At 48.6% G+C, this 19,260-nt stretch overlaps 1 protein-coding gene across 1 annotated transcript in view; it reads right to left on the minus strand.

Annotated features, from left to right (window-relative positions):
- TSR1 (TSR1 ribosome maturation factor) overlaps positions 1-19,260 on the minus strand; it is an 83,979-nt gene that overhangs the window by 43,796 nt on the left and 20,923 nt on the right. The window contains exons 4-6 of the mRNA XM_086955184.1: positions 15,119-15,253; positions 14,084-14,514; positions 1,851-2,001 (exon numbers count right to left, since the gene is read on the minus strand). Coding sequence (XP_086811310.1) covers positions 1,851-2,001; positions 14,084-14,514; positions 15,119-15,253 — 717 coding nt within the window. The remainder of the gene's footprint in view (positions 1-1,850; positions 2,002-14,083; positions 14,515-15,118; positions 15,254-19,260) is intronic.

Raw genomic sequence — 19,260 nt, forward strand, 5'->3', positions numbered from 1 at the left:
CAGTAGCAATTCTGCCAAACCAATTGCAACTCTTGTGCAGGGAAACATATCATCCATCCCCACACTTAAAGATATATCCTACTTTACAGGCGTAACGTATGTAAGATCTCTGTAAATCTCATTCTCCACCTACCACCACACAAAAGTAACTCTAAATGGATCCACTCAATCTAATATTTTGGAATATGTACTGTCATGTGTTAGCAGCTAAGCTGCAGAGGGACTCGCCTTCTAGACTGCTCTGGAAAGTATCTTAACTGCACTATAATCTTTTACTTTCCAATTGTGTTTTTAAGATATCTGCTTTTACTCTTTTAACCGCACTTTTAAAAACACCTGCTTTCTTTCTCTTGCAAGTTGTTCCCACATACCTGCTGTCAATTCCATGCAAGACGCTCGCCGCCCGTTGGGACTGCTATTCTGCCTCCATTCCTCCTCCAACGCAGCAGCTGTTGCTGATTGAGTGGAGGGAGGTCTGGCTAGGCCTGCACCCACTTCCGCTGTGCCATTCCGGATGCCGTCTTGGGAGTGAGACTGTCTAGTCTCCCTCCTGAGCCTTTTGCCTCAGTCCATAAAAATGGAGGATGGCGCAGATGTGAAGGTGCGCCAAATGCAAGTACCCCCGCCTGTGCCAGTGGGGATTATCAGGTACTCTCGGGAGGCTCCATTGGCACTGAGACCCTATGGTAAAGGTCCTGCTGACTTAAGCACTAATATTCCCTTCCAGACCTCAACCCACCCAACCTCTGTCGCCCTAACCTAACCAGGTGCCTTATACCCAACTTTGCAAATAACCCAGTCGAATCTGTGGCACTTGACTAGCAAAATATGAAAAGCTGTAGCACAACAACTGCAAACATCTCATGTATACTATTAAAGACTGGGTCCCTAGTAACACATCACTTAGAGTTCTTTGACCTTATCCAAGCGCAGCACGTGGATGTCGCTTTTGTACCAGAATCGTGGGCAGACAGTGGCTCTGGTAATATCTTATGCAGAGGACACACAGCTAATAGGGTCAATCACTCAAGATTTGAAGCCTCAGCCGCCAATTTTAATAACTGTATGAAGTTGGTGGCTCTCTGGATGAGAGAGAACTATCTTCAATTAAACAGAGGTTCTGATGTTCGGTAATCCTCACCCAGAATGGACTCACTCATGGTGGCCATAAACATTGGGGTCATGCCCATCACCGGTTGAATCTGCAAGAAACCTTGGTGTCCTATTTCACACCAGTCTATCTTTCAACCACCAGGTTAAGAGGATGGTATCCTCCTGCTTTTGGATCATAAGGACCCTTAGAAAGTTAGAAAGTTAATTTCCATTTCATTCCCTTGGTGCTAGAGCAAGACTAGTACTGGACATTCCTAAATACCAGTCATTCTCGGCTGCCATCAAAAATCTGCATTGGCTTTCAGCACGAAAAATAATTTTATTTAAAACTTTGTGGATTGTGCATAAGGCACTACACAATATAGGACCAGAGGGGATTAGGAACATCTTCCACCTTGACAATTGCGATCAACCAAAAAAAATCTTGTGGTCGTTCTGAGACACAAAAGAGCACAATGGGGAGGAAGAGCTTTCTCGGTCGCGGCAGCTAAGCTCTGGAATACTCTTCCTTTATCCATATCTGGCTTACAGTTCCACCTTGCTTTTCGTAAGGCTTTGAAGACCTGGCTTTTTGCCTTGGAAATTTGATCCTCCATACTCTGCTCCATCAGTTAGCTGTAACTGCATTAGCGCCTAGAGGCCTTAGGGTATTTGCACGTTTTATATAAATAGTTCATTCATTCATTCATTCATGTGCCTGTATTTCATTCATTAATTGCAATGAGAAACAAGCTCACCTTCAGCCTCCTTCAGTTCGTCCTCTGTGGGCCAGGTCTGCTCCCCCTCCATAGGGTCAGGTACTACCTCCGTCAACAAGGGCTCCTGCTCTTTGGGATCTGCCTTCATCAGCACTTTCACTTCCTCCATCTCCCCTCCTATGGTCTCCTCCTAAAAGCAGTTTAGCAGAAAGGAAAATGCTACTTACCAGTATGCATCTGTTCTTGGCATGTAGAGCTGGAGAGTTACACGCTGTGCATAGATGGCCACCTAGTGTTGGGCCCGGATGTTTGCAGTTTGTTTGTGTTGTAGAAAAGTCTTTGGAAGTCACAGGATATGAGACTCCTCCTTTGGCTCACACTGCGTATGGGCATCGGCTCCATCCCCAGATTGTTTTTCGCCATTAGGGAAGTGATGGAGTCTTACAAGAAAGTAGTGATATCCGTGTAATTTGTATCTAATTAAGATAATACTGGAACAGATAAAATGTAGCCGGGGAGGCAGGTGGGCGTTTGTAACTCTGCAGCTCTACATGCCAAGAACAGATGCATAATGGTAAGTAGCATTTTCCGTTCGAGGCATAGGAGCTGCAGATTACACACTGTGCATAGATTATATAGCAGTACCCACCTTTAGCGGCGACCACCAGTATCTATTTCAGTTGTTAGAAACAGGGTTATTAGTACAGCCTGGCCCACAGTTGCTTGTTGTTTGGTTTGCATATCTACACAATACTGTTTTGTGAATGTGTGCAGTGTAGACCATGTAGCTGCTTTGCATATATCATCTCGGGGATTGTTCCCCAAAAATGCCATTGAAGCCCCTATTTTTCTTGTAGAATGGGCTTTGGGAGGAATAGATAACGTATGTTTAGCTTTGTGGTAACAGATTTGTATGCATTTAACAATCCACCTAGCTAACCCAGATTTTGATATGGGGTTACCTTTATGTGGTGGTGAAAAAGACACAAAAAGTTGTTTCGTTTAACGAAATGTTTGTGTCCTTTCAATGTAGTAAAGCAATGCTCTTTTGACATCCAAGGTGTGAAGAGCTCTTTCTGCGACTGTTTGTGGCTGCGAGAAAAATACGGGCAGCTCAACAGACTGATTTAGATGGAAGGGTGCAATGACTTTTGGAAGGAATTTAGGATTAGTACGTAGAACCACTTTATTATGATGCATTTGCAGAAAGGGTTCTTGAATGGTAAATGCTTGTAGTTCACCAACTCTTCTGAGAGAAGTAATAGCTACTAGTAAAGCTACTTTCCAAGTTAGGAACTGCAATTCACATTTATGTAACGGTTCAAAGGGGGGTCCCATTAACCGTGTGAGAACAATGTTTAAGTTCCACACTGGTGAAGGTGGTGTTCTTGGAGGGATTATTCTTTTGAGTCCTTCCATAAAAGCCTTTATGGCAGGTACTCTGAAAAGAGATAGATGTTGTCTATTTTGTAAGTATTATGCAATGGCCGCAAGGTGCAGTCTGATGGACGTGTACGGCAAATTACACTTTTGAAGGTGTAATAGGTGTCCTATGATGTGTTGAATAGACACATCTTAAGGATTGATGTGGTCGTTTTGACAGTATATTACGAACTGTTTCCACTTAGCTGCATAACATGCTCTAGTGGTGGGACGTCTAGCTTCTGTAATAACGTTCATACAGTCTGGAGGGAGGTTAAGGTAACCAAACTCTATGACTTCAGGAGCCAGATCGCAAGGTTGAGATGCGCTGGGTCCGGGTGTCTGATCTCTCCATGGTTCTGTGTTAATAGGCGTGGAGATAGGCTTAGTTTCTGGTGTGGTACCACAGAAAGTTGCAGCAGCGTGGTGTACCACGGTTGTCTTGACCAAGTTGGAGCAACTACAATAAGCGTTCGGGAATGTTGCTGTAGTTTGCATACCACTAACCAAAGTAGTGGGAGAGGAGGAAAAGCGTACGCCAATTTTCCGGACCAGTTCATCTACATCGCATTGCCTTTGGACAGTGGGTGTCGATATCTGGCAGCGAAGTTTGGGCATTTTGCGTCTTCGTGGGTGGCGAAGAGATCTATCTGTGGTTGTCCCCACAGTTGAAAGAACGGTTGAAGAACTTGCGGATGAAGTTCCCACTCAGGGACCTGCTGTGTCGGTCGACTTAGCAGATCTGCCATGGTGTTTTGTACTCCTGGAACATGCTGGGCTAAGAGGAAGATGTTTAGTGGTATAGCCCATCTCCATATCTGCTGCGCTACCAGAGAGCTGCAGAGTGTGTCCCCCCTTGTTTGTTTATATAATACATTGCTGTCATATTGTCCTTGCGGATTAAGACAGCTTTGCCTGACACTTGCTTTTGGAATGCTTTCAGGGCTAGAAATACAGCTAGTAACTCCAAGGGGTTGATGCGGAGTAACCTTTGCTGTGGTGTCCACCTGCCTTGCATGGTGTGATGCAGTAGGTGAACTCCCCAGCCGGAGAGCGATGCGTCCGCTGTTATGACTATTTGAGGAACTGGCTCTAGAAACGGTCTGCCTTTTTGAAAGGTTTTTGGTGTTCCACCATTGCAGAGAACTAAGGAGTCTGACTATCTACCAACACTAGGTCAGTTAATTGACCGTGAGCCTGGTTCCATTGTCGTGCTAAGCACTCTTGAAGTGGATGCATTTGTAGTCTTGAGTGAGGTACTATCAATATGCAAGATGCCATCATTCCTATGAGCTGCATGAACACTCGAGCTGGAAGCGAGTGTTGCAGTTTGAATTTTGTTAGGAGAGTTTGTACACTTGTTATCCTGGCTGGAGAGGGATACGCTAGTGTTAATTCGGTGTTTATTGTAGCGCCCAGATATTGTTGTACATGTGATGGTTGCAGATGTGACTTGGTGTGATTTACTGTGAATCCCAAGTCGTGGAGCAGTTGAATTGTGTCATGAGTGTGTTGTACACACTGGCTGTGTGAGCTGGCTTTTATGAGCCAGTCGTCTAGATATGGGAAGACGTGAATATGCTGTCTAAGTGTGCTGCAACTACTGCTAGGCATTTGGTAAACACCCTTGGTACTGTTGTGACTCCGAATGGGAGTACTTTGAATTGGTAGTGCTGACCGTCTAGTACAAATCTGAGATATTTTCTGTGCGCTGTGTGGATAGGAATGTGGAAGTAGGCGTCCTTGAGATCCAGTGTGACAAGGAAGTCGTCTTGTAAAAGGAGCGGAAGGACCTGTTGGAGTGTGACCATGTGAAAGTGGTCTGAGGTCTAGGATAGGCCTTAGAGATCCGTCCTTCTTTGGGATTAAGAAATACAGGGAGTATACTCCTTTGTTTTGCTGATGCACTGGAACTATTTCTATTGCATTTTTCTGCAGGAGGGATAGAACTTCCTGTCTGAGCAGTATCAGATGTTCTTGTGACATTGGACGCTGTCTGGGTGGTATGTTTGGGGGGGGGGGGCGGTAGATGTTAGTTTGAGACAGTAACCTGACTGAATTATTTGTAGCACCCACCTGTCTGATGTGATGTTTTCTCAAGCTGGTAGGTATTGTTGTAGTCTTCCCCCAACAGGAGTGGCATGGGGCGGGGGAAGGGGAGGAAGTCATTGGGCAGGGGTTGAGGCAGAGCAGGAGTTGTTGTTTTTCCCTCTGCCCTTATTGTTGTTACCTCTATAACCACCCTTTTGGTAGCCCCTACTATAGGTGGATTGTGTGGGGACTTTGTAAGAGGTAGAGGGTGTGTCTGAAGAGTATCTTCTTGTGGCGCCTCTGTAAAAGGAGCGGCGAAATGAGCGTTTGGGAGCCTGTAACTGCAGGGCTCCCATAGATTTGGCTGCATCTGTATCCTTCTTTATTTTTTCAAGGGATATGTCTACATTAGGTCCGAATAAGTGTTGCTCATCAAAGGGCTGGTTAAGTATAGCACTTTGGACTTCAGGTTTGAACCCTGAAATACATAGCCATGCATGTCTAAGTAGCAAAACACGGTTGTGGTTGTTAATTGCTCTTGAGGCAGTGTCTGCTGCATCCAATGCACGACGAATAGAGGTGTTTGTAATATTTGTTCCCTCTTAGATATAAAGATAGAGCAAATTAGCTTATCCATCAGGGAGGTGCTGCATTAATGATTCTAAGTCATCATAATGTGCCCGGTCATATCTTGCCAATAATGCTTGCGTATTGACAATAATCCACATGTTTGCTGCCTGAGACGCCGTCCTTTTACCTGATGCGTCAAGGAGCTTAGACTCTTTATCTGGTGGGGAAGCTTCACCGGATGTTTGTGAATTTGCTCTTTTGCGTGCATTAGAGACCACAAGAGAGTCTAGTGGTACTGGGCCTTTAATATATGCTGGATCTGAAGGGACAGCTTTATATTATTTCTCTATGCGTGGATTGATGACCTTCGTTCTAACTGGGTCTTTGAAGACTTCAGGAGCATGCTTAATAACTCCCTTAAACATGGGTAAAATTGACGATGATCTTTGCGAATTATCAAAAGTATCCATTAGGAAGTCTTCCTCTACAGGGTCAGTGTGCAGGTCTACCCCATGGTATTGTGCAGCCCTGTGTACTAGCTGATTAAATCCCATAGTGTCTTCTGGTGGGGAAGGGCTAGAGGGATATATGTCGCCTTGAGGGACGTTGGGGACGTCTGGAGTGTTTTAATTATCCCATGGGTCAGGTGAGCCTGGAGGAATAGAGGGATCATCTGGGCCACCCCCCTGTATCGTCAGAGCCATCATCCCTGTTGTCATCATCTGGTATGATAGAAGATGTAGGGGAGTGCTGTGGTAGGGGAGCAGGTGGTGATGGCATAGGTGGAGGAGTTGGGGAGGGGATCCTTAGAGGAGAGGTAGCAATGTCCTTCTTTGGATGAGGAGCCGGTGCAGGTGTATCCAGTGGTCGTTTTTTTTTTAACTAAGAGTTAGTTGACCAGTGGTTGGATCCTTAACAAGAGTCTTTTGTGCAGGGCCTGGATGAAATAAGTCCTCTGCAGGAGGCTGATCTTTTGGTGCGGAGGGAGTTCTTGGCACCCAACTGGGGGCTTCTTTTGGCTTTGAAACTTGTTTGGTAGTGTCTTTAGCCGGAGTCTATTTTGGCTCAGGTGCTTTTTTCTGCTCTAATGAATGTTTCGGCTCCGATGGTGTTTTAGTATCCAATGTTTTTTTTCGGTTCCGATGGATTTTTCGGATCAGATGATTTTTTCGAATCTGAAGCGTATTTGCGTGGGTCCGATTTGGGTTTCGGTGCCGAGGGACTAGCAGTAGGCCTCGGTGCCGATTGTTTCGATGTCGGCGTGGCGGCCGATGATATCTTTTTTGGTGTCAGAAGGTGTGCGCCGGCACCGTGGGCAGACAGACTCGAGCCATAGTCGCCAGAAGGCTTAGTAAGCTTCTTTGCCGGGCCCGAGGGCGGGGCAGTGGAAGCAGTGTCCCGGTGTGCACCCGAGCCAGAGGGCGAGGGTGTGACCGAAGCCTTTTTTGAATGTGTCGAGGAAGGGTTGGGGTCAACGGTCTTACTTACGACCCGCTGTGCTGGAGTGATGTCCTCGACTTCGGAATCTTCGGCCTCAGAATATCGGTCGACGCCATGATGTTCTGGGACGTTGACGCCTTCTTGGAAGAGGTCGTCTGGAATCGGAGCTGATGAACAAGCCATTGTTCTCCTTGCTCTTCGGTCCCGGATCGTCTTTTTGGAGCAGAAGGAGACACAAGCTGAACAGTCTCTGGCCTCGTGCTCCAGAGAGAGGCAACGGTTACACACCTCATGTAGATCGGTGTGGGGAAACTTCGACCCACATTGAGGACACTTTTTAAATGGAGTCCTTTACATGAGCTGGAAGTTGAGGCCTAGGTGGGCCCAAAGGCCTTCGTCGACGACCGGAATCGAAGTTGAAGAGTAGCGTCGACTGGAAACGCGTTTGAAACTATATTGGCGAAGCTGGTGAGGATTGCATGCCGAAGGAAATTGGTTCCAACGCGAAGCGCTGGAAGCACATCCGAGCCCAGTGGCAGAAAAAAAACAATCTGGGGATGGAGCAGATGCCCATGTGCAGTATGATCCAAAGGAGGAGTCACCTATCCTGTGACTGCCAAAGACTTTTCTACAACAAAAACAAACTGGAAACATCGGGGCCCAACACTAGGTGGCCATCTATGCACAGTGTGTAATCTGCAGCTCATATGCCTCGAACACATTGTTAATGATCATATTGCAGAATCAAACAAAACTGTAAGTGCTCAGTGGTATCCTTAAATGAAACATTAATATCCCTCTTGTAGCGTCAATTGGCAAGAGCTCTCCATTTACTGCACAGCTCCTTTTACAAGCACTGCCTTTCATCTGTGTGTTGTGAGAAGTGATGTAAAAGGCTGCAGAACTGCTTTTAATTTCAAAGTTGGGAACCTGGTAGTATGAAAGACTCAGGCTAATATACAGTCTCAACTGCCTATGTCCACATATGTGTTATAATGGCTTCTCCTGTTCCTCCCTGTTCCTCCCCTTTCCTCGACCTCCCCCTCCACCCCCCATCCCTGTCAATCTCCAAGTCAGAATCAACTTCTGTACAATATAATAACGAAGCCTGGTATTTCCTGATTGTCGGAAGCTAGCTCTTTATATAGTAGACCAAAACGAAGTACATTGTGTAAAGAGTACAGGCAATCCTTATTTGTTTACAGAGGCAAAAGCTCTTTTGTGGTAGTGTGGACTAGAAGTTTTGGCTTATCAGAGGGTAGTGCTAAGCATTTGTTTTAGTCGGAGAAGCAATAAATAAGATAGACACCCAAGAATAAATCTGAGACTAATCAGGAAAAATAAGTTGTATTTTTATATTAATTTTGATACCAAGAACTTTGTTATCAAGTACTGTTTTAGCTGGTTCACCAGTTGAGGGTGCACAAATCAGGACAGCTGGGCCACTCTGGAAGTGGGTCTCTAGCAGTGCTGACACAGCACCCCTCAATGGCTGCTTGGTCTCAGTGCTGTTAGAATTCTGACTGGACCTAAACAACCTTTGGTTGATGCAAGGGGTCCAGTTCTCCTTGTATTGGTGCAGTGTGGCTCCGGTCGGTCCTGGTTTCCTTTCACTTAGTGGAGTGATAGATCTGACCTTCTTATTTTGTGCCACTTTGTATTCTGCATCTGGTTTAGTGCCTTGTTCACTTTTTTGCCAGTTGTCCTTTTCCTCCGTGCCCCTTCATTGCCCTTTTTCCCACCGCTGCTGCCCCCGCAGCCCCTCCCCGAAGTTTCCCGCTCCTGCCTCCCAGCTGCGCTTCCCTCCCACTCCAATATTTAATGGCGACAGCGTGCAGCGGCTGCTCCAAAGGCAAGACGTCTGCGACCAGCGCCAGTGACCCTGGATCTCCAACTCCCTCCGCTACAACTCTGCTACCCTCCTCGCACTCAACCCCAGAAGAAACAACAACTGCCAGTTGTTGACGCCGACACCACCCAAGGCCAGTTCTCCTGGCAACAATCCTTCACCATCCACAGCACCCCCATGACCGCCGCACGCCCGGCCCACAGAAGCCTTTAAGTGCATCCTCCTTAAACAGATACAGTGTTGAGGAGGTCTCAGATCTCAACAGCGTATCGCAAGACGCTGCCTTCTTCACAGAAACCTGGAGCAATGCCTCCTCAGCTCCCGACATCGCCATCCCCGACGGATACAAGATCCAGAGGAAGAACCGCCCCCACCGCCCAGGAGAAGGACTCGCCATTACACACAAGAGCTCCCTCAGACTCTCTACCTCCAGCACTAGCAACTTCCCTTCCACCACCAAACCCCTCCATTTCCAGATCAAGCCCAGCCCTAGAACCCCTGCTTCGCGGCAACCTTGCCTACAGACCACCAGGGCCTCGTGCCTCTTTCACCACCACCTCTGCCAACCTCATTGCACCACACGCATTGCCTCCACGGACTACAAAAGCATCAGGGACCTGAACTTCCACCTCTACAACGACAGCAACCCCAACTCCACTGCCCTTCTGGACAACCTTGCCAACCTCAGACTGAAGGAGCTCATCCCCACCCCCACCCCCAACCACAAGGCAGACACACCCTCGACCCAATCTTCACCAGAGGGACCAACATCCGCTTCAGCCACACCCTGCAGCCCCTCTGGACAGACCACCACTGTGTACACTTCTCCTTCAACACCACTACCGCTCACAAGCACTCTACGCAGGGATTTGAGCAAGGTAACGGAGGAGCACCTCAACTCCACCCTCGTCCACAATCCCCTCACTGCCACGACTGACGCCAGCTCTGCAGCCAAGGAACTACACCGCTAGATCACCAGCTGCGCAGACAAATTTGCACCTTTCCGCAACCCCAACATAAAACGCCCCCCGAAGGCCACCTGGTTCACCTCTGACCTACAAGAAGCTAGACGCTCTTGCAGACGTCTTGAAAAACGGTGAAGAAACAGCAAAACCACCGAAAACCAGACCACCTACATGAACACCATGACAGAATACCACCAACTCATAAGATCTACCAAAAAACCTTTATCCATAACAAAATCCTCTCCAACTCCAGCAACTCAAAGGAACTCTTCAACATCATCCAGCAACTCCCCAAACCCCCCTAGCGAATCCATAGACGTTACTCCCTCCCAAGACCTCTGCAACAAGCTCGGCACCTACTTCCACCTGAAAATCAAGGGCCTCTAAGACCACATCAGCGAAAAGACTCCAGAAACCACCCTTCCCTCCAGGAAGCCCACCATCACCACCTGGACACCAGTAACCACCGAAGACACCACCACGACCATCTGGAACACCCACTCCTGAGCCCCCAGAGACCCCTGCCCGCCGCACATCTTCCATAGAGCTGCCGCCTTAGCACCCGAGATACGCCGCTTCATCCATGCCAGCTTCGAATCCAGTTCCTTCCCCAACGACTGGAAGCGAGCAGAAGTCAAGCCCTTCCTCAAGAAACTCTCGGCTGAACCGACAGACCTGAAAAACTACAGTCCCATCTCTCTCCTTCCCTTCGCAGCCAAAGTCATCGAAAAAATCGTCAACGCCCAGCTGACTACCTTCATTGCAGAAAACGCCATCCTGGACTCCTCCAGGTCCAGCTTCCGCAGTAACCACAGTACAGAGACCGCTCTCCTTCCCACCACGAGAACATCTGCACGCTCCTCGACCAGGGCAACAAACACCGTAGCCCTCATTCCAATAAAGACATCTCCGCAGTCTTCGACACAGTTTCCCACCGCACCCTTGCAGCAAGACTCCACGATGCCAGCATATGGGGAACCGCCCTCGACTGGATCTGCTCCTTTCTCACCGGCAGAACCCAAAGGATCAGACTCCCACACATCCTCTCCGAACCCACAGAGATCAACTGCAGAGTACCCAAAGGATCATCGCTCAGCCAAAAGCTCTTCAACATCTACATGACCCCTGTTGTCGCCATCGCCAGACAGCACGGACTCAGCATAGTATCCTATGCCGACGACACCCAGCTCATCCTCTCCCTCACGAAGAACCCCGAACACACCAGACTCAGCTTCCGGGAAGAATTGAAGGATGTTGCAGCCTGGATGAGCAGCAGCTGCCTAAACCTCAACTCGGAGAAGACAGCGGTCCTCATCCGAAGACCCTCCCCCACCGCCTGGGACAACACCTAGTGGCCCTCTGCCCTCAGAAACTCACCCACCCCCATGGACCACGCCCGAAACCTTGGCATCATTCTAGACTCCTCCCTCACCATGACTTGCCAGATCAATGCAGTCGCCTCCACCTGCTTTAACACCCTCCGCATGACCTTCAAGTGGATCCCACCCGAAGCCTGGAAGAAAGTCATCCACACACTCTTAACTAGCAGACTGGACTACGGAAACGTCCTCTACGCTGGAATCAACAAATCCCTGCTATACAAACTCCAGACCATCCAGAACACAGCAGCCAGACTCTTCCTCTGCAACCCACGTTGAGAGCACATGACCAAACACCTGCGAGACCTCCACTGGATCCCCGTCAAGAAGAGAGTAACCTTTAAGCTGCTCACCCTCGCCTACAAATCACTCAACATCGTACCCAAATAACACAACGAAAGTCTCTTTCCGTGTACCTAAGAGAAACCTCTGCTCCGCCAACCTGGCCCTAGCAGAAACCCTGCGCTTCCTCAGAACCAGACCAGATGGAAGAGCCTTCTCCTACTTCGCACCCAGGGCCTGGAACGAGCTCCCAGTCAACATCAGATGCTCCCCATCTCTGCAAACCTCCAGGAAGAGCCTCAAGACCTGCTTTTTCGGCTAACCCGAAGCTGCACCCCCTCCCCCCCCTTACCCCACTCCCTCTCCGCCACCCCCCCAAACCGCACCGCCAGAGACCCTTGCTGGTGAGTAGCACGCTTAAAAATTCCCCGATTGATGGACCTTCGGGAGCACAGGCATTTCTTCCAGGGTGGTTTCTGCTTCGGACTGGCCCGGAAGTGGCAGCACAGTAAATTGGACTCTGATTCTTCTGTGCCTGTGGACTGCAGGGGAGTAGCTCCTCTGCTCCAGTGGAGATTACTGGCAATTTGGGAAGGGCTGGCAGTCTACCGGGGTTCTTGGCAGTTGCTCAGCTGCAGGAGTCAGTTGGTCATGACAGTCGAGACTGGTGCAGGCAGGCAGAGTTTGGCGCCACAAGTCCACAGCAGTCTTCAGTTCTCGTTCTCTCGCTGCTCTTTTTCATCCTCTTCTTCTGGATCCCTTGAGTCAGAGTTCCTGGTATCAGGGGTGCCTCCTAAAAGCTCAATTTAGGAGCGTTAAGGGGAGTGGCAGATAGTAGCCAACAGACATAACCCTGACCCAGTGTGCCTAATTCCACCCAAAAACAAGATGGTGGTATTTTAGCTTTCGTGTTGACATAAGGTAGCCCACCTTAGGGGTGGAACTAGCCTGATGGGGGAAACATGCCTCCTGACCAGCTAATTTTACCACCTGTCCTTGTGCCAAATGACCTCAGGGTAGGGGGTGGCATTTCCCCATATTAAATTCAGCAGAGGCTATTGAAGCCTCATGCCTTGATTTTCAGGTTACTTAGCCATCCTGCTTGGAGGAGGGGAACACACCTCGTCCCCAGAGCAGGCATTCTTTCTGCCCTCAGAAAGTGCAAGAGGCCCGAAACCCATTGTGTTTGCAGGCTGGTATACATCAGTCAGCCAGTACACTAGAAGTCAGTAGGTTTTCAGGGGCATCTCAGAGGTGCCCTATGGGTGCATGCATTAATAAATCCATCATTGGAATCTGCGTGGGCTTATAAATACAAGATGTTTGCCACCAGACATCTTTCGTTTCAGTGAAGCCACCATGTAGCTGGGGAACTACTAATCACCACTGCCCAGTAAATATGCTCAAGATGGCTTTCCTGTTCACTGGCCATGTCCAAGAATCGACATGGACATCACAGGGGCATATCTGCTCATGCAGATACATCCTCACATGTAGTATAATGCACCCTGCCCATAGGGCTGTAAAGCCTGCTGAGAGTGCGACTTACCTATACTAAATGCATGGCACACAGGAGATGTGCCATGTCAGGTCTTTACTTTTCTCTACACCTTTACACGCAGCCTGTAATGGCAGTTTGCACGAGTGTGCTGAGGGTCACCTACGGTGACAATACATGATGCAGCCCTTAGGGACCCACTTTAGTCTCTGTGCCCCAGGTACCATTTACTTGGGACTTCGAGGTGGTGCCAAAGGTATTGCCAATTGGGGGAACAATTGTACAGATTTAGGGAAAGAGATCTGGTACTGGGGGCCTGGATAGCAGGATCCCAGTGCACTTCTGTCAAGATTGCATCACATACCAGGCAAAATGTGGGAATGACCTTGTCAAAAAGGGGCGCTTTCCTACACTTATCTTCTGACCACTGAACTACCTCAAATGAATTAAATTCTCAATCTCATTGTCAGAAGTCCTCCATGAAATAGAAAAGTAGCACACACATACTTGTGGAATAATTAAATGAGAACTATGCAAATATAGGGCACTTTTGCATTATAAACGGAATGGTCTATAGTGGCAAAAAAACAGACCACATTACCTAATCTCAATGATAATCGGAGGAGCGGACCTTCAGGTTACAGATTTACCTTTGTAGTGGATGCAAGACTCCACTGTACTACAGTACTCTGCCAAGCAGAGAACACTTTCTGTACAGCAAAAAACCTTAAACACCAGAGAATAATGCATTACCCATGGACCAGCCTCTTCAAAGTCAATTCTGTCCCGTGTTTTCCAGGATATAGTGTGGATAGAGCTAAAGCTGTACCTCCTACCTTCATTTCTGTGTCTTCTCCTTTCTTGGTGTGAGTTCTGCTCCCTCTAGGATTAAGTGGATAGGGGTCCTCTGAGGCATCTATCTGAGACATCTGAAAGTCACCATGTCCCACAATATGCACGAGACTGTTCACATTCAGGGTTTGGCCACGGATGTAACCTGACACTTTTAGGGTCCCAACCAGACCACTGCTGTCAAGTGGCAGGAAATCTGCCCTCTGCGCCATCAGGTAAGAGCGACGGTCCCGAAAGGCAAGGTGCCGCTGTTTCTGAGTGGCCACCTGCCGCAGTAGCAGTGCTGCATCCTGCACAGAGTCCAGGCTGAAGATCTTAGCATCCGGGAAGCGCTTCTCCATGGTTTTGCCAACAGTCTTCTTCACATCACAGCGCTTCCTTAATGGAATGCTGTCAATTCCCTGAACTGCAAGAACTACAGAGGAAAAACAGCAAGTTACATCTACAAACACATTTTACAGCAATGTAACACGTATTACAGCACAACAATCCAAACAATCAAGTATTTTGTGACTCACACTTTATACTAAAATTATCTCAATGCTCAGGTTGCCATAGTCTCCATGACAAAATTCTTACCTCAAATGACAAATTAGCTTACTTTGGTTCCTTTACCTGCCATCCCCTAAATCCACAACTCAACTAAAGGGGCATATTCCACACATTATCCAAAAGACACTGCAACAGAGTAACAATACTACATGTTATTTGGCCAACCTAATGCTGCCTTGAATAGATCCCACTTGAGATTTGCAGAAGTGGCCTGCTCTACAGTTAAGTTGAAATGGAAAGTGGGACAACTTCAATGCCACAGGTGTTCAACGATTTACTAAATAGAAAACATCACCACCAAGTTAAAGAAACGCCACATCAAAATGAGAAAGTGGGATATTGTGTGCTTCTCTACAGGTAGCGGTCAGGACTTTGTCTTTTCTCCAGGGAACGCAGGCTGTCCAGTGACACCTACTGTAACACAACACACACACCTCCCCTCCACCTAAAAGAGATATTCAACCTACCATAACTAGGAAGCCCCTGTGCAAAGAGGCAAGAGAGGCAGTAATCTCCATAACTGTCCCAACCTTCATTTGGATCCATCAAAAACAGAAGAGTATCGGCCACCTTTGCCAAATCCAACAACGTATGAAAATGTCCTAAAGAAAAACAGCAAAACACAAGAAAAGGTTACTATTTCCTAACTAGAAGTAGGTCCAGGGTTACTGTTTTAGAGTGGCATGCCTGTCTGAGCCCAAATGCTCTGGGGAAGTATCCAGGAACGATCAAACAGGTTAAGCATTGGAGAGGACAAAAGCATGCGACACCACCTAGCATATGCAAAGGCCATGCTCTACTGATTATATATCATTTGTTTTCCAAAACTGCAATACACCAGTTCTCTGGTTTCTAAATGCTATAAATAGCTAGGAATGCATCATGAACAGATGCTGTGCTAGCACAGGCAAAACTGGGTGCCTATTTTTAAGACATTGAGAATTCTGAATTAAACATGTGCTCTTTAAACTATGCAAAGATTGTGGGTGAGCTACAGAGAGCACATCTTGGAAACAATGTGGTAACACTCCTGCCTGCTTCTAAGCTGAGCTATATGCAGCTCATTCCCTAAAATGAAGACTGAGTTAGGTTCATATTGACTTTAGACAGAGCAAAGTTTTTTTAAACAGGTGTGCAGCCATGCTCTGTACCCTTACACATGTTCATAATACAGCCACTGGTGATATCAATGGGTTTGAAAGTAGTATGACTGCATCATGGGAAACTTGAGCAAACCAATTTTCTTCACAATACTAATGAACCTTGGAATAAACAAGTGAGGATCACAGGCACAACCATGAGACAGTTGAAAAGAAAATACTAGACACACAAAGAAAACACCTGAAGATAGGAAAGGGGGCAAGGCCAGATACTCCACAGTAGGCAAGCAAAATATAAGAAAATTTGTTCAGAAGAGCACAGAGAACTCTTCTTGCACTAATGCCCTCTGGGGGCCATTGATTATTACTCCAAATGCAACGTTGTGTCCTTTCCCTTAATCATTTGCCTTAAAATGCTCACATATGGCTACATGGCCTGGGAGGCCAAGATGGTGGACGCTCGGATTTGAGTTCCAGTCTCCCAACCATGATTGCCAGGTATCCTTGGTACTGGCAGGATCAGTTCGGCTCTCTAATGGCACCTTACCTTCCAGAAAACTTGTGAGGATTGCCAAAGATCCAGGGGCTGACCTACCTCATAATTGCAGGCTACCAGTGTAATGGGCACCAAGATGGTGGACGTGGCCGCTTTACGGGGCTAAGGCGAAGGTTTGCAGACCTATGGACCGGGCCTGGCCAGTAGTGCAGAGGTCAGTGGTGACTGCTGGGGTCAGGGGCTTCTAACGTGCACCTCTCGGTGACGGCACATAATCGGACCCGTGCAAAATTCGGACCCAACAAGTAGCATTAGGAGTGACCTGAGGACCGTTGTCAGATCCTGGACCGGTGCGGAAACCCTGGACTGTGTGAGACAAAGAGTGCCATGGCAAATTATACAGCCACCAGAAGGCTTTTCCTCTTCAGCTCCACCAATCCCAGCAGTTCTGTGAATATTGTGGTCCCTGAAGGTGCTTGGGAGGGTCTTCCTGTGACTCTTGCTTCCCTCCCTATTTCTCCCTACCCTAGGTGCTTCTATCGGGTCTCTTCAGGCCTATGGTACCGAAGGTGGGATCTTGAGAGGTCAAAGAGAGGGGGCGGGTTCTACAGGGAAGACCCCTGGAGCAGTGGACTACAGGTCCCAGAGCATTGCTCCTGAACTTTCCATCTGTATGCTATCCATCCCCAGAACCGTAAGAAGGACGCTATACCCTGTGGAGTTTTTTTGGTAGACAGTCTCTCCAGGGGCCAGTCATGCTATCTGTTGTGGACTCTACTGTGCCCCACGACCGGTCTCCAATAATCATTAGGCAGTCCTTGGAATTTGATGAAAACCCTGTGACTAAATCCCTGACATGTGGCTATTTGTCCTACCGCTTGGGGATCCCTGCTGACCTTGAGACTCCCTGGTCTCAGCCACCAGCCCACTTAGTTTCTCCTTTGCTAGATGACTCCATAGGAGTCCCCGGCTGCAAGTGCTGACCGCATCCTGGACACTTGCAGAGAAAGTAAACCAGAAACCACCGGGTGCGGACACATGATTGCACAGCTCCGGGAACCCAACGGTATGGAATGTAGTGGCCAGGCACAAACTGCTGCCATTCCCTTTCCTTCTGGTAGCTCACTGGTGGAGGCGGGCACCAGTCATTTGGATCATGGGGCAAAAAATCCTGGACCATCACCTCTGGAGCAGTGAACACTTCAGATAATCCCCGTGTTGTAGCAGCTCAGGAGCCCTGGAATTACAGGACAGGGCAAACACACTTCTTCTCAAGCACAGATAAAAAAGAAAATCGATAAGTACACATCCCCGACATTGGGGTCTCGTGAGCATGTGAAAGCAATGACCGGCCTACCCAGCTCCCTAGCATGGGGGATGCTGGGGCAACCTTCTAGCTACTCACGCTTCCTACTTGGCGCTTGTATCTAAGGTTGATGAAGTTTGCACTGAGGTCACTCCCCTGCAACAAGACCTTTGTGGCGTGGCTGACAGCATCTCAGAGGCTGAGTGGGCATATCTCCAAACTGGAAGATCCAATACAGTAACTCAGTTCTACAGTCTCTCCTCAGCATTGAAAATCTTTGAAGATTGCATGGAGGATGCTGCAACGTCCGTTTTGTGGGATTCCCAGATGTGCAATGGCCTCTGCCGGAGGGCTTTCTGGAGTTGTGGATTATGAAACGGACGCCCACGGATCAGCTCGCCACCCGTTTTTTCTTTGAAACAGCTCATAGATCCATGGCACATAAACACCCTCCTGGGTCTCACCCAAACCCTACAATTGTGAAGATATTGAACGACAGATACAGAGATGCGATCATTAGGGAAGCCCGCAGGTTGGGGCAGCTCTCATATGTCAATCAAATAACATTATAATCGGGGGCGTGGCCTGCAGCCGGACAAGATGGCCGCAGACTAAAGGAACTCGGAGACCGAGACTAACTCCCCCGTAATCCGTTTCATTATCCGTCCTTTATATTGTACCTAGAGCCCAGAATTACGAATCGGAGGTGAAGCGGCGTAAGGCAAGCCAACGCTGGAGACTCTGTGTGCTCCGTGGAGCGAGATATCGGCGCTTACAGATTGCGGCCTGCTTATGTGGTGGAAACCGGGGACTCGATTTGCGGAGCGGCAAGAGGGCAGTGCGGACTTTATGGCGGCTGAGAGGGAGGCGCCTCCTCTCGAGACCACAAATAAATTTGGTCCCTACTGACTGATAAAAGAGGCTGTTGTGCCTGATTGCCGCAGTGAGAAGTGGGCGTTTTCAGGGGGCCCGCACAATGCGGACCGGATCGTGAGTGACGCCTGGCCAAGTGGTGGAGTCGGAGGTCGGAGCTCCCGTGGAGCGAGCCCCGGGGCCATATCCTGCACGTCACGGCGGGAGATCGCGCTGCATGTCAGCCCACTGTTTGGGCTGAGAAAGAGAGGAAACAGACGCGCCTGGCCCAGGTAGGCCCTGGGCCCCATTGATGGGAGCCCGGGACTCAATTTTGAGGGCTGGCCAACACAGCAGGAGACTGCGTGGTGCTGGATGATTCCCTGCTGAGAATGCTTGAAGGAGTGTCTACGGCGGCGGCGCCAACGGCCTGAAATGTGAACGGAGTGAGGCCCATATGCAAAATGGTGTAGTAGGGGCAGACTAGGGCGAAGAGACTGGTTGTGTCTAACCCTGAAGAAAGCACGCCCTGGGGTGTGACACTGCGATATTGCTGGACACCTTGAGGGGCCATGGATGACAACCCCTGGCTGAGGCCCTGAAGAGACACTGGCAGAACTAACCCGGGTGGATCCGGAGCCCTACCAAGAGCAGCCTGGGTGTGGTACACGGGCGGACATGATTACAGGCGATACGCCCGGGCATAGGGTGTAATAATTCCCGACGAAAGTAGTGTCTCAGTCCCACAGCACGGTACCAATAGACTAAAGCCAGGGCATCACGGCATATGTGAGTACAGCAACATAGAGATTGTGGGCCTTTTCACGGATTAGGTACTGTGGGAGTCAAATTGCT

Source organism: Lissotriton vulgaris, chromosome 2_1 (assembly GCF_964263255.1).
Source record: "Lissotriton vulgaris chromosome 2_1, aLisVul1.2, whole genome shotgun sequence".
NCBI lineage: Eukaryota > Metazoa > Chordata > Amphibia > Caudata > Salamandridae > Lissotriton > Lissotriton vulgaris.